The 12,341-nt window shown below is 39.3% G+C and overlaps 1 protein-coding gene across 1 annotated transcript; it reads right to left on the reverse strand.

Moving 5' to 3' along the window:
- Positions 1–3,029: 3,029 nt before the first annotated feature.
- On the reverse strand, positions 3,030–4,211 carry LOC107608191 (uncharacterized). Its single transcript, XM_088492580.1, has 3 exons — positions 3,981–4,211; positions 3,231–3,319; positions 3,030–3,123 (listed from the first exon to the last, which is right to left on the reverse strand). The coding sequence occupies exons 1-3, from the start codon at positions 4,209–4,211 to the stop codon at positions 3,093–3,095; spliced, it is 351 nt and encodes a 116-aa protein (XP_088348706.1). The 3' UTR covers positions 3,030–3,092.
- Between the last annotated feature and the right edge of the window lie 8,130 nt (positions 4,212–12,341).

A 12,341-nucleotide genomic window follows, 5' to 3' on the forward strand; every position in this document is an offset into this window, starting at 1 on the left:
TGATGCAATTGGAACTTAAGGGATGACGCAGGTGGAAGACGCCATATAGCTCTGCTTTCTCCACTCTGTAGGGACCTTCCCATCTGGATCTCAGCTTGCCTGGCATGAGTCTCAGCCTGGAGTTGTAAAGGAGAACTAGATCTCCTGGTCTGAACTCTCTCCTCTTGATGTGCTTGTCATGCACAGCCTTCATCTTCTCTTTGTATAATCTGGAGTTATCATAAGCTTCGAGTCGAAGGGTCTCCAGTTCTGTTAGTTGCAGCTTCCTTTCAGCACCAGCTTGCTCGAATCCCATGTTGCACTCCCTCACAGCCCAGAAAGCCTTGTGTTCCACCTCTACTGGAAGGTGGCAAGCTTTTCCGTACACTAAACCGAAGGGGCTCATCCCAATGGGTGTCTTGTATGCTGTCCGATATGTCCAAAGCGCATCTTGTAGCCTGGCACTCCAGTCCTTCCTATGAGGATTGAATATCTTCTCCAGGATACGCTTTATCTCTCTGTTAGATACCTCTGCTTGTCCATTGGTCTGGAGATGGTATGTTGTTGCTACTTTGTGAACAATCCCATGCTTCTTCAGTAATCCTGCTAATCTCCTGTTACAAAAGTGAGTGCCTTGATCACTCACGATTGCTCGTGGTGATCCAAAGCGACATATAATATGATTTCTAACAAAGGAAACAACAATGTTAGCATCATTAGTACGGGTAGGAATTGCTTCCACCCATTTAGAAACATAATCTACAACTAACAGTATATAAAGGTAACCACTAGAGTTTGGAAATGGACCCATGAAGTCAATGCCCCAAACATAAAAAATTTCACAGAATAACATAATCTGTTGGGGCATCTCATCCCTCTCGGATATATTCCCAAACCTTTGGCATGGGGAACAAGATTTACAAAAAGCAGCAGCATCCTTAAAAAAAGTAGGCCACCAGAATCCACAGTCTAAGATTTTTCTAGCTGTTCTTTGAGGGCCAAAATGTCCTCCACTCTCAGAAGAGTGGCAGGCCTCTAAATGGACTGGAATTCTAATGGAGGCACACACCTTCTAATTACCTGGTCAACACCACACCTCCATAAATATGGGTCATCCCATATATAATATTTGGACTCGCTTTTTAGCTTGTCTCTCTGATGCCTAGTAAAATTAGGAGGGAAAGTATGGCTAACTAGATAATTGCGTTTTCTGCACGTGGCGCAAGTCACGCGTACGCGTCAGTCACGCGTTCGCGTCATTTGTGCAGATTCCAGTCCACGCGTTCGCGTCAGGCACGCGATCGCGTCATTGCGATTTCCTCCATTCCGCGCGGTCGCGTGAGCCATGCGTCCGCGTCGGTATTCGCTGGTCATCTCCTTGGTTTCTTCTCTTTCTCTGTAGAAACTTCATCAAATCCATCTGAATGCTACCTAAAATGAATAAAATTGCACAAAACTCAAAATAACATCCATAGTGGCTAAAATATAATTAATTCTTAATTAAACTCAACAAGTTAGATGCAAATTCACTAGGAAAAGATAGGAAAGATGCTCACGCATCACAACACCAAACTTAAACTGTTGCTTGTCCTCAAGCAACCAAAAACTAATATAAGCTTAGGATGTGAATTTGCATGAGAATGAGAGTTCGATTAAGCTCATGTCTCTTCTTATAGTGGGGTTTACAACTGCAATCCTGAATAGTTTTGGCATCTCACTTTATCCTTTGAAGTTCAGAATGATTGGCATCCATAGGAACTCAGAATCCAGATAGTGTTATTGATTCTCCCAGTTCAGTATGTTGATTCTTGAACCACTACAACAAATAAGGCTTTTTGCAACGGTCAAAAACCGTTGCCGTAGATTGAAAAACCGTTCCCAAAACTTTAGGCAACGCTTTGGCAACGGTTTTTGACCTGTGGTATATGCGGCCGTTGCCAATGCTCAAAGGCAACGGTTTTTTACCTAAGGCAACGGTAACAGAAAAATCGTTGCCACAGTTAGTGGCATAGACAACGGTTTTAACGGAAAATTTTAAACAACAGTTTTCATCCGTTACTCAATAAGCAACGGTTTTAAACCGTTCCTATTAATATGACAACGGTTTAAAACCGTAACTGAATAGGCAACGGTTTTAAACTGTTGTAATTTTATTATTCACAAAGCCAACGGTTTTAAAGCGTTGCCATTGATGTCATTTTTTTTGCAACAGTTTTAATACCATTGCCATTTTATAGTTGTCTTTGACAACGGTTTTAACACCATTGCTTTTTGTGACTTTTGACGACGGTTTTTTGTAAGATATATTCTTTATTTACAATAGTTTTCTCATTAATGAAATTAGTTCCAACTTATTTTTTTAATTTAGTGTCAATAAATAACCTAAACTATTTGAATCAAATTACTAAAGAAAACTTATTGAACATTTACCATCAAATTTGACTTATAAAAATTGTTGTAAGATCTACAATCGCAATATATCATCATTGTAAAATAATACTAGTCTAGGTCATAACTGCTTTTACTTATATCATCATCATTTTTCAAAACACCATAATAGTATACCCTAAGGTTGACAATTTCTTCATTTTTCTTCAAAAAAGTTGGTGTGGTAACTCTTCCATCACATCGCACTTCCCCGGCCTTCTCTTTCCCAAATATAGATTGGAAAGCTCTAATTGCTGATTCTTTAGACTTTTCATTCTCAGCTTGCAGATGTGCCTATATTAATTTGAAAAAAAATAAGAATAATTAAAAAAATAACTACACAATTGGACTAAAAACATATATCATTTGACAACATCAAAGTAAATAGTAGAAATTAAAAATAATATCAGGAGTCTTTAACTCAACTGTAAACGTAAAAGTAACAACAATCGATGGACAAATTGCCAAGAGACAAGAAATCTATAACCTATTTTAAATCAACCCCAAAGCTAGCTCAAAGGCGAAGAATGTCTCACATTTATAAACCACCAAGAAACCTCATTTTTTAATGATGTTGGATTTGTAATGCTGGCAATGTTCATTACCTCACAAAAGTCACCAGAAATCTGCTTAGATTTTGCTTGTAAAGTCGTATGGTACTCACGCAACAAGCACTGGTCAAGAGTTTAAAATCTACCCTCTCGTATCTGCATCAGTTAGACGGTTTACATTATAGTAAGCAGCTTTTTGTATGGAAGGAAGAAAGCATAGTAATCAAGAACTCAAATGAGTTTTGACAAGAAAAAGAAACTCACTGATCTCAGGAAACCTTCAAGCTCAATGGCAAAGCTTCTTTAAGTCTATTTAGGGTAGAAATGCACCATGCATCATTTGTTTCACTTGCCACTCTTTCCTAATGGAAATTTAAGTAATTAGATGGAAAAAAAACCATAAAATGTTACCAGAAAGTTAAGCCACTCACAATAGATAGATGTTAATCCAGACTAGCTGGTACAAATAGAGTTAATGAGATAAGAGACTACAACTAAGAGCAACACTAAAGACATTTTAGTAGCAGAATAAATGAAATTCTAAGATAAAGTTGTGCTGGAGGTTCTTAAATTTAATGGAAGATGTAAAGCTCACCAAAGAATCAACAATCCGTTCCATTGTGTCATGGCAAAAGCATTTATCTACAATTTCAATCCTGAAGAAAATGAAACGTATAAAAAAGGGCTATCTTAAACTGTGAATCAGAATATAAGAAACAAAGTTAGTAAAGAGAGCATCTAAACAGCTATAGGAATTTTTCATTTTCAGAGAACCAGTTTCCAAATCAAAATCAGAACAACATTAGACATGTATCTTCTCAACACACTCTTGCAGACTACAGCATACACATATCAACATGTTCTACCTTACTATCGTAAAATCAACAAGAGGCACAACCAGTCACACATTTAATCTACAACCAAAATCCATTACATATGAAGCATTCAACTATTCGTAATAATCCAGTAAACTTTTCAGGCATTCAAAATTTAAAATATTTAATTTAATAAAATATTCCCTACCTCGATGTCACAACTCGCGAAAATCACTAAACACAGCAGCTCCATCAGTGGTTCCAATACCAGCTCCCATGGCAGCAGCAGTAGTGATTCTGGGCAGCTCCAGTGCTGGTTCCCGGCGACTGAGGACTCTGGCAACTTGCAGAACCTAGAGGCGAGGCAGAACAGAGCCGTTTTCCTCAAATCCCAAGTAGCAGCTTCCCTGTTTTCTTTTCCATTCACGTTCCTCTCCATGGCCACGGTGAAACAACGGCGGCACCCAGCGGCTCTCCATCCTCCACGTGACCTTTTCTCCTTACAGACGCGACAACGAGGCTGGCACCATCAATCAACAACGACAAATGCTCCTTGCGACTTTATGGATGGCGATGGGATTGAACGGCGGCGTAGCCAGGATGCAACGGCGGTGGCTCCCTTTCCCTGGCCCCTGGCTCATGCGTAGTTCTTTCTCTCCGCAACATGAAAGTGACGGAAATGGAAGCTTCTGTGACAAAAACGCATGCGACTGCATCGGCTCAGCGACCCCTCGACGGCTCCTTCTCCTTTCTCGCACGATGATGGCGACCGCTCAACGGAGGCGACGACGTAGTGGCGTTGCGGGGTTGGCGCGGCTTCTCTTCTCCGTCCCTCACTCTCCCTTTGCGGACTCTCTTTCTCCTTCGGGCTTGGCAACGACGGCGATGGTGGCATGATGAGCGGATAATTTATACGCTTTTTGACATTGTTTTTAGTATGTTTTTAGTAGGATCTAGTTACTTTTAGGGATGTTTCTAATAGATTTTGTGTTAAATTCACATTTCTGGACTTTACTATGAGTTTGTGTGTTTTTCTGTGATTTCAGGTATTTTCTGGATGAAATTGAGGGACTTGAGCAGAAATCAGATTCAGAGGTTGAAAAAGGACTGCTGATGCTGTTGGATTCTGACCTCCCTGCACTCAAAGTGGATTTTCTGGAGCTACAGAACTCAAAATGGCGCGCTTCCAATTGCGTTGGAAAGTAGACATCCAGGGCTTTCCAGCAATATATAATAGTCTATACTTTGGCCAAGAATTGACGACGTAAACTGGCGTTCAACGCCAGCTTTCTACCCAAATCTGGCGTCCAGCGCCAGAAAAGGATCCAAAACCAGAGTTGAACGCCCAAACTGGCACAGAAACTGACGTTCAACTCCACAAATGGCCTCTGCACGTACAACACTTAGGCTCAGCCCAAACACACACCAAGTGGGCCCAGGAAGTGGATTTATGCATCAATTACTTACTCATGTAAACCCTAGAAGCTAGTTTATTATAAATAGGACCTTTTACTAGTCTTTTTGACCATCTCTGAACGCATTGTTCTTAGACCATAGGGGCTGGCCATCTCGGCCATGCCTGGACCTTCACTTATGTATTTTCAACGGTAGAGTTTCTACACTCCATAGATTAAGGTGTGGAGCTCTGCTGTTCCTCAAAGATTAATGCAAGTACTACTGTTTTCTATTCAATTCATCTTATTTCGCTTCTAAGATATCCATTCGCACCCAAGAACGTGATGAAGGTGATGATTATGTGTGACGCTCATCACCATCTCCCCTATGAACGCGTGCCTGACAAACACTTCTGTTCTACATGAATTAAGCTAGAATGAATATCTCTTAGATCTCCTAACAGGAATCTTCGTGGCGTAAGCTAGAATGATGGCGGCATTCAAGAGAATCCGGAAGGTCTAAACCTTGTCTGTGGTATTCTGAGTAGGATTCAATGATTGAATGACTGTGACGAGCTTCAAACTCGCGAGTGCTGGGCGTTAGTGACAGACGCAAAAGGAGGGTGAATCCTATTCCAGCATGATCGGGAACCGACAGATGAATAGCCGTGCCGTGACAGGGTGCGTGAGCATATTATTCACTGAGAGGAGGGGATGTAGCCACTGACAACGGTGATGCCCTTGCATAAAGCCAGCCATGGAAAGGAGTAAGACTGATTGGATGAAGATAGCAGGAAAGCAGAGGTTCAGAAGAACGAAAAGCATCTCCATTCGCTTATCTGAAATTCCTACCAATGATTTACATAAGTATCTCTATCCCTATTTTATTATATAATATTCGAAAACACCATTATCACTTTATATCTGCCTGACTGATATTTACAAGGTGACCATAGCTTGCTTCATACCAACAATCTCCGTGGGATTCGACCCTTACTCACGTAAGGTATTACTTGGATGACCCAGTGCACTTGCTGGTTAGTTGTATCGAAGTTGTGACAATTATGTATTGAGATCAGAGCACCAAGTTGCTCACGTTGCCGGGGATTGTTTGAGCCTGGACATCACAATTTCGTGCACCATGGCACCTAACACGCCGGCGCCGTCCTCTTCTCCTTCCTCCTCTCTTGTCCGTGTGTGTGTGTGTATGTGTTACGCTTATGAGTGGGGGTTGTGTGCTCAGTGAGGGACTGAGGGGGTGTTTAGGGTTTTGGAATTTGGAAATTAGGATTTTTTATTTAATTTGGGAATTTAGAGTTAGAAATGAGAGATTTTATAAAAGGATATAGATAAAATACATATTTTGATAAAAATGGGTGGATAGAATAATAATTTTAAAATCTAATATACTATATTAAAATCATTTTAAAATATTATTTATCAATCTATTGCTGAATTTAAATAATTATTTCTAACAAAAAATATATATTTGTTATAACAAAATAATTATTTATAATAAAAATATATAATATTTATTATAAATTTATTTTAATTTTATTTTTCCAAAAATAATATTTGCTATATATTTGCTATATAATAATCAATAATAGATATATAATATTTATTTTAAAATTATTTTAATTTTATTTCTTTATATTAATATTTATTATATATTTATAATAAAAATATATAATATTTATTATAAATTTATTTTAGCTCTATGTGTTCAAAATATAATATTTTTTATATATTTATAATAATATATAATATTTATAATAAATTTATTTTAATTTTATTTTTTTAAAATAATATTTGTTATTTATTTATAACAATAGTTTTTGAGTATTTTATAAATTCAGTATTTATAGAAAAAATAGTTTCAATTTATATAATTATCTGAATTTATTTTTATTAGTATTGTTTAATTTGTATAATTATTTAAATAATATTAGAAAATAGTTGTTTCATAAATAATTGTTGTAATGGTTGTAAAACCGTTCTTTAAAATAGTCAAAAGGAACGGTTTTATTTTGTTACTATAGCATAATGAAAAAATGAACTTCAACAACAACACTGTAAAAACCGTTGTCTAAGACCATCTAATGGAACGGTTTTAAAGTGTAGCATTTCGGCAACGGTTTTAATGCGTTTCTTTTGTACAATTCTTTAAACAACAATAAAAAACCGTTGCTTAAAGCCAAATCATGGTAACGGTTATAAAACCGTTCTTTAAAATAGTCAAAGAGAACGGTTTTAATTTGTTGCTAGAAATTGATGAAAAACTGAATTCAACAGTAACACTTTAAAAAATCATTGTCTAAACCTATCTAAGAGAACGGTTTTAAGGCGTTGCAAAATTTGGCGTTGCTAAAGGCCATATTTGTTGTAGTGAACACAGCTACTTTATGAGTCTTGGCCATGACCCTAAGCATTTTGTTTTCCAGTATTACCACCGGATACATAAATGCCACAGACACATAACTGGGTGAACCTTTTCAGATTGTGACTCAGCTTTGCTGGAGTCCCCAGTTAGAGGTGCCCAGAGTTCTTAAGCACACTCTTTTTGCTTTGGATCACGACTTTAACCGCTCAGTCTCAAGTTTTTCACTTGACACCTTCACGCCACAAGCACATAGTTAGGGACAGCTTGATTTAGCCGCTTAGGCCAGAATTTTATTCCTTTGGGCCCTCCTATCCATTAATGCTCAAAGCCTTGGATCCTTTTTACCCTTGCCTTTTAGTTAAAAGGGTTATTGGCTTTTTCTGCTTGCTTTTTCTTTTTCTTTTTTTTATTTTATTATTTTTTTCGCAAGCTTTGAGTTTTTCACTGCTTTTTCTTGCTTCAAGAATCAATTTTATGATTTTTCAGATTATCAATAACATTTCTATTTTTTCATCATTCTTTCAAGAGCCAACAATTTTAACATTCATAAACTTCACTATCAAAAATATGCATTGTTCAAGCATTCATTCAGAATCATAGAAAATACCACCACATCTAAGTAAGTGAGACTACTCTAAAAATTAGATTCAAATTCTCATGCACTACATCTATTCTTCTTTCTTTTTTATTTCAAGCTTAGTGGGCAATACATGAGACATCTTTCAGAAATAAAGCACTTAACAGAAAAATTAAACTATAACCTATGAATCTACTAATAAAGGATCATGTAGCAAACAAAGCAAACTAGCAGAAAACCGGAATATACATAATAAAAGTGGGAAGGAAAAAAATGAAAGGAACTCAACCACCTTAGTTATCTGAGCGGTCATTTTATTCTTCAGGTTGTGCTCCTTTGTGAAGATAATTTGCCTCCCTTTTGGTTCCATAGGAATAAACAGAAAACCCTTAAGCGAAGCGTCAACACCAAACTTAAAGGTTTGCTTGTCCTCAAGCAAAGAAGAACTGAAAATAGAAAGATACAAATATTATTATGAAAGAAAAAGGAAAGGATAAAAGAACAAGAGAGAATAGGGATTGGGAGAGAGAGAGAGAGAGAGAGAAAGAAAAATGGGCGGCGCAAACGACACGTTCGCGTACAGCACGCGATCGCGTACAGCACGCGATCGCGTACGTCGCGTATTCTTCAACGCGTCAGGCACGCGTCCGCGTGCGCTGGATTTTGTGCGATTCGCGCAAAGCCAGCCACGCGCCCGCGTGACTTTCTGTTCGCATGGCTTGGGAGCCAAATTTTCATACGAAGCGTTCGCGTCATGCACGCGTACGCGTGGATGGCCATTTATGCAAATAACGCGGACGCGTCGGTCACGCGTTCGCGTGGGCAATTTTGTGCTTTTAGCATACTTCCAGCCCCAAGCCAGGATAACTCTCTGTCCAGACACCTTTTACGTCGATTTTTTGGGTCACGCGTCCACGTGGGTGACGCGGACGCGTGAAGTGCGAAAATCATGAGTGACGCGCACGCGTGGGGTACGCGTCCGCGTGGGCTTGTTCGTGCGAAAGGCTTCATGCCGGCGCCACTCCCGCGCAACTCTCTGTAACTTTTTTTTCCGGCTCCTGTTCTAAAATAGCTGCGTGATCAGAAAATTAGTAAGAACTTAATAAAAATCAAATAAGTAAGAAAACTATTACTACGAAAAAATAACTAAGGATACGAAATTATCGGGTTGTCTCCCGACAAGCGCTTCTTTAACGTCACTAGCTTGACGGTCAGCTCTGCTAGTTCAGCAGATGAGTGGACCTCTGGCGATCAATCTCACCTCCAAGATAGTGCTTCAACCTCTGGCCATTCACTGTAAATTTCTTGTCAGAATTCTCTTCCTGTATTTCCACATGACCGTATGGTGAAGCTCTGGTAACCACAAATGGTCTTGACCACCGGGATTTCAGCTTTCCGGGAAAGAATTTGAGCCTTGAATTGTATAGAAGCACTCTCTGTCCTGGCTCAAAGACTCTGATGGCTATCTTCTTGTTATGCAATAGCTTAGTTCTCTCCTTATAGAGCTTGGCATTCTCATAGGCTGAGTATCTGAATTCATCAAGCTCATTCAACTGAAGCATTCGCTTAATTCCTGAAGCTTCTGAATTAAGGTCCAGGTACCTGATTGCCCAGTAAGCTTTATGCTCCAGTTCGACTGGCAAGTGACAGGCTTTGCCATAGACCAACTGATAAAGGGACATGCCAATAGGAGTCTTGTACGCTGCCCGGTATGCCCAGGGAGCATCATCAAGCTTCCTAGACCAGTTCTTTCTTGAAATAATGACAGTCTTCTCTAAAATTCTCTTAAGTTCCCTGTTGGAAACTTCAACCTATCCACTTGTCTGAGGGTGATAGGGGGTTACCACTTTATGACGGACTCCATATCTATGCAGAAGAGAGTCCAGCTGTCTGTTACAGAAGTGACTTCCTCCATCACTAATGAGTGTCCTTGGGACACCAAACCGGCTAAAGATATATCTCTGAAGAAAGCTCATTACCACCTTGGCATCATTGGTGGGCAAAGCCACAGCTTCCACCCACTTGGACACATAGTCGACTGCCACCAGAATATAGTTGTTTGAATGTGAGGGTGGGAAAGGTCCCATGAAATCAATACCCCACACATCAAACAACTCAACCTCAAGAATCCCCTGCTGTGGCATTTCATGGTTGGCAGGGAGATTCGTGGCTTTTTCACATCTGTCATAGTGCTTTACAAATTCTCTTGAGTCTCTGAAGAGAGTCGGCCAGTAAAACCCGCTCTGAAGGACCTTTGTAGCTGTCCTTTCACCACCAAAGTGACCTCCATACTCAGAACCATGACAGTGCCAAAGAATCTGCTGTTTTTCTTCATTTGGGATACACCTCCGGATAATTCCATCTGAACACCTTTTAAAAAGGTATGATTCCTCCCAAATGTAGTATTTTGCATCAGTCAATAGCTTCTTCACTTGTTGCCTACTATACTCCCTTGGGATAAAATTCATGGCTTTATAATTTGCAATGTCTGCAAACCATGGAGCCTGCTGAATGAGGAACAATTGCTCATCCGGAAATGTCTCAGTTACAGCTGTGGGTGGTTGCACTCCTGCTTCAGGCTCAATTCTGGAGAGATGGTCAGCTACTTGATTTTCTGACCCTTTCCTGTCTTTTATCTCAATATCAAACTCCTGAAGGAGCAACACCCATCTGATTAATCTTGGTTTAGAATCCTGCTTGGTTAGAAGGTACTTCAAAGCAGCATGGTCAGTATAAACAATAACCTTAGAACCAAGTAAATAGGACCTAAACTTATCAACAGCATACACAACAGCTAATAATTCCTTTTCTGTAGTTGTGTAATTCTTTTGAGCATCATTTAACACACGACTGGCATAATAAATGACATGTACAAGCTTACCATGCCTCTGACCTAAAACAGCTCCTACAGCAAAATCACTAGCATCACACATTAATTCAAATGGTAAATCCCAGTCAGGGGGAGCTATAATGGGAGCAGAGGTAAGGTTTGCTTTTAGAGTTTCAAAAGCATGCAGACAATCAGAATCAAAGACAAAAGGAACATCAACAACCAACAGGTTGCTCAATGGTTTAGCAATTTTAGAAAAATCCTTTATAAATCTTCTATAAAATCCTGCATGTCCCAAGAAACTCCTGATTGCCTTAACATTGGTTGGTGGTGGTAATTTTTCAATTACCTCCACCTTTGCTCTGTCAACCTCAATCCCCTTACTTGAAATCCGGTGTCCAAGAACAATGCCTTCTGTAACCATAAAATGACATTTTTCCCAATTTAAAACAAGGTTTGATTCTTGACACCGTTTCAAGAGAAGAGATAAATGTTTAAGACAGGATTCAAAAGAATTACCAAAAACAGAAAAGTCATCCATAAATATCTCAATAAACGTTTCAACCGTATCAGAAAAAATTGAAAGCATACACCTCTGAAAAGTTGCTGGAGCATTGCAAAGTCCAAATGGCATTCTCCTATAGGCAAATACTCCAAAGGGGCATGTGAATGCTGTCTTCTCTTGATCTTGAGGGTCCACTGTAATTTGATTATATCCAGAATATCCATCTAGAAAACAATAAAAAGCATGACCAGCTAACCTCTCAAGCATCTGATCAATGAAAGGGAGGGGGAAATGATCCTTCCTTGTAGCAGTGTTGAGCCTCTTGTAATCTATGCACATTTTCCATCCTGTGACTGTTCTTGTAGGAATAAGCTCATTCTTTTCAATCTTGATCACTGTCATCCCTCCTTTCTTGGGAACTACCTGCACCGGACTTACCCAAGGACTGTCAGAAATAGGGTAAATAATACCTGCTTTCCATAACTTCATTACTTCTTTTTGGACCACCTCTTTCATAGTTGGATTGAGTCTCCTTTGTGGTTGCACAACTGGTTTGGCATCATCTTCAAGGAGGATCTTGTGCATACACTTGGTTGGACTAATCCCTTTCAAGTCACTAATGGTCCATCCAAGAGCTGTTTTATGGCTCTTGAGCACTGAAACAAGTGCCTCTTCCTCTTCAGGCTTCAGGGAAGAGCTAATAATTACTGGATATGAATTATTTCCACCCAAGAACACATATTTCAGAGAAGGGGGTAAGGGTTTAAGCTCAAGCTTGGGGGCTTTCTCCTCCTTGATTGGCGTGTTCATCAGCTCCTTTTGGGTGGTGAATCGTCAACTTCAACTAATTCACACTCAGAAATAGGATCCAGAACATCAT

Source organism: Arachis ipaensis, chromosome B7 (genome assembly GCF_059453495.1).
Source record: "Arachis ipaensis isolate K30076 ecotype BB chromosome B7, ASM5945349v1, whole genome shotgun sequence".
NCBI classification, from domain to species: Eukaryota; Viridiplantae; Streptophyta; class Magnoliopsida; order Fabales; family Fabaceae; genus Arachis; species Arachis ipaensis.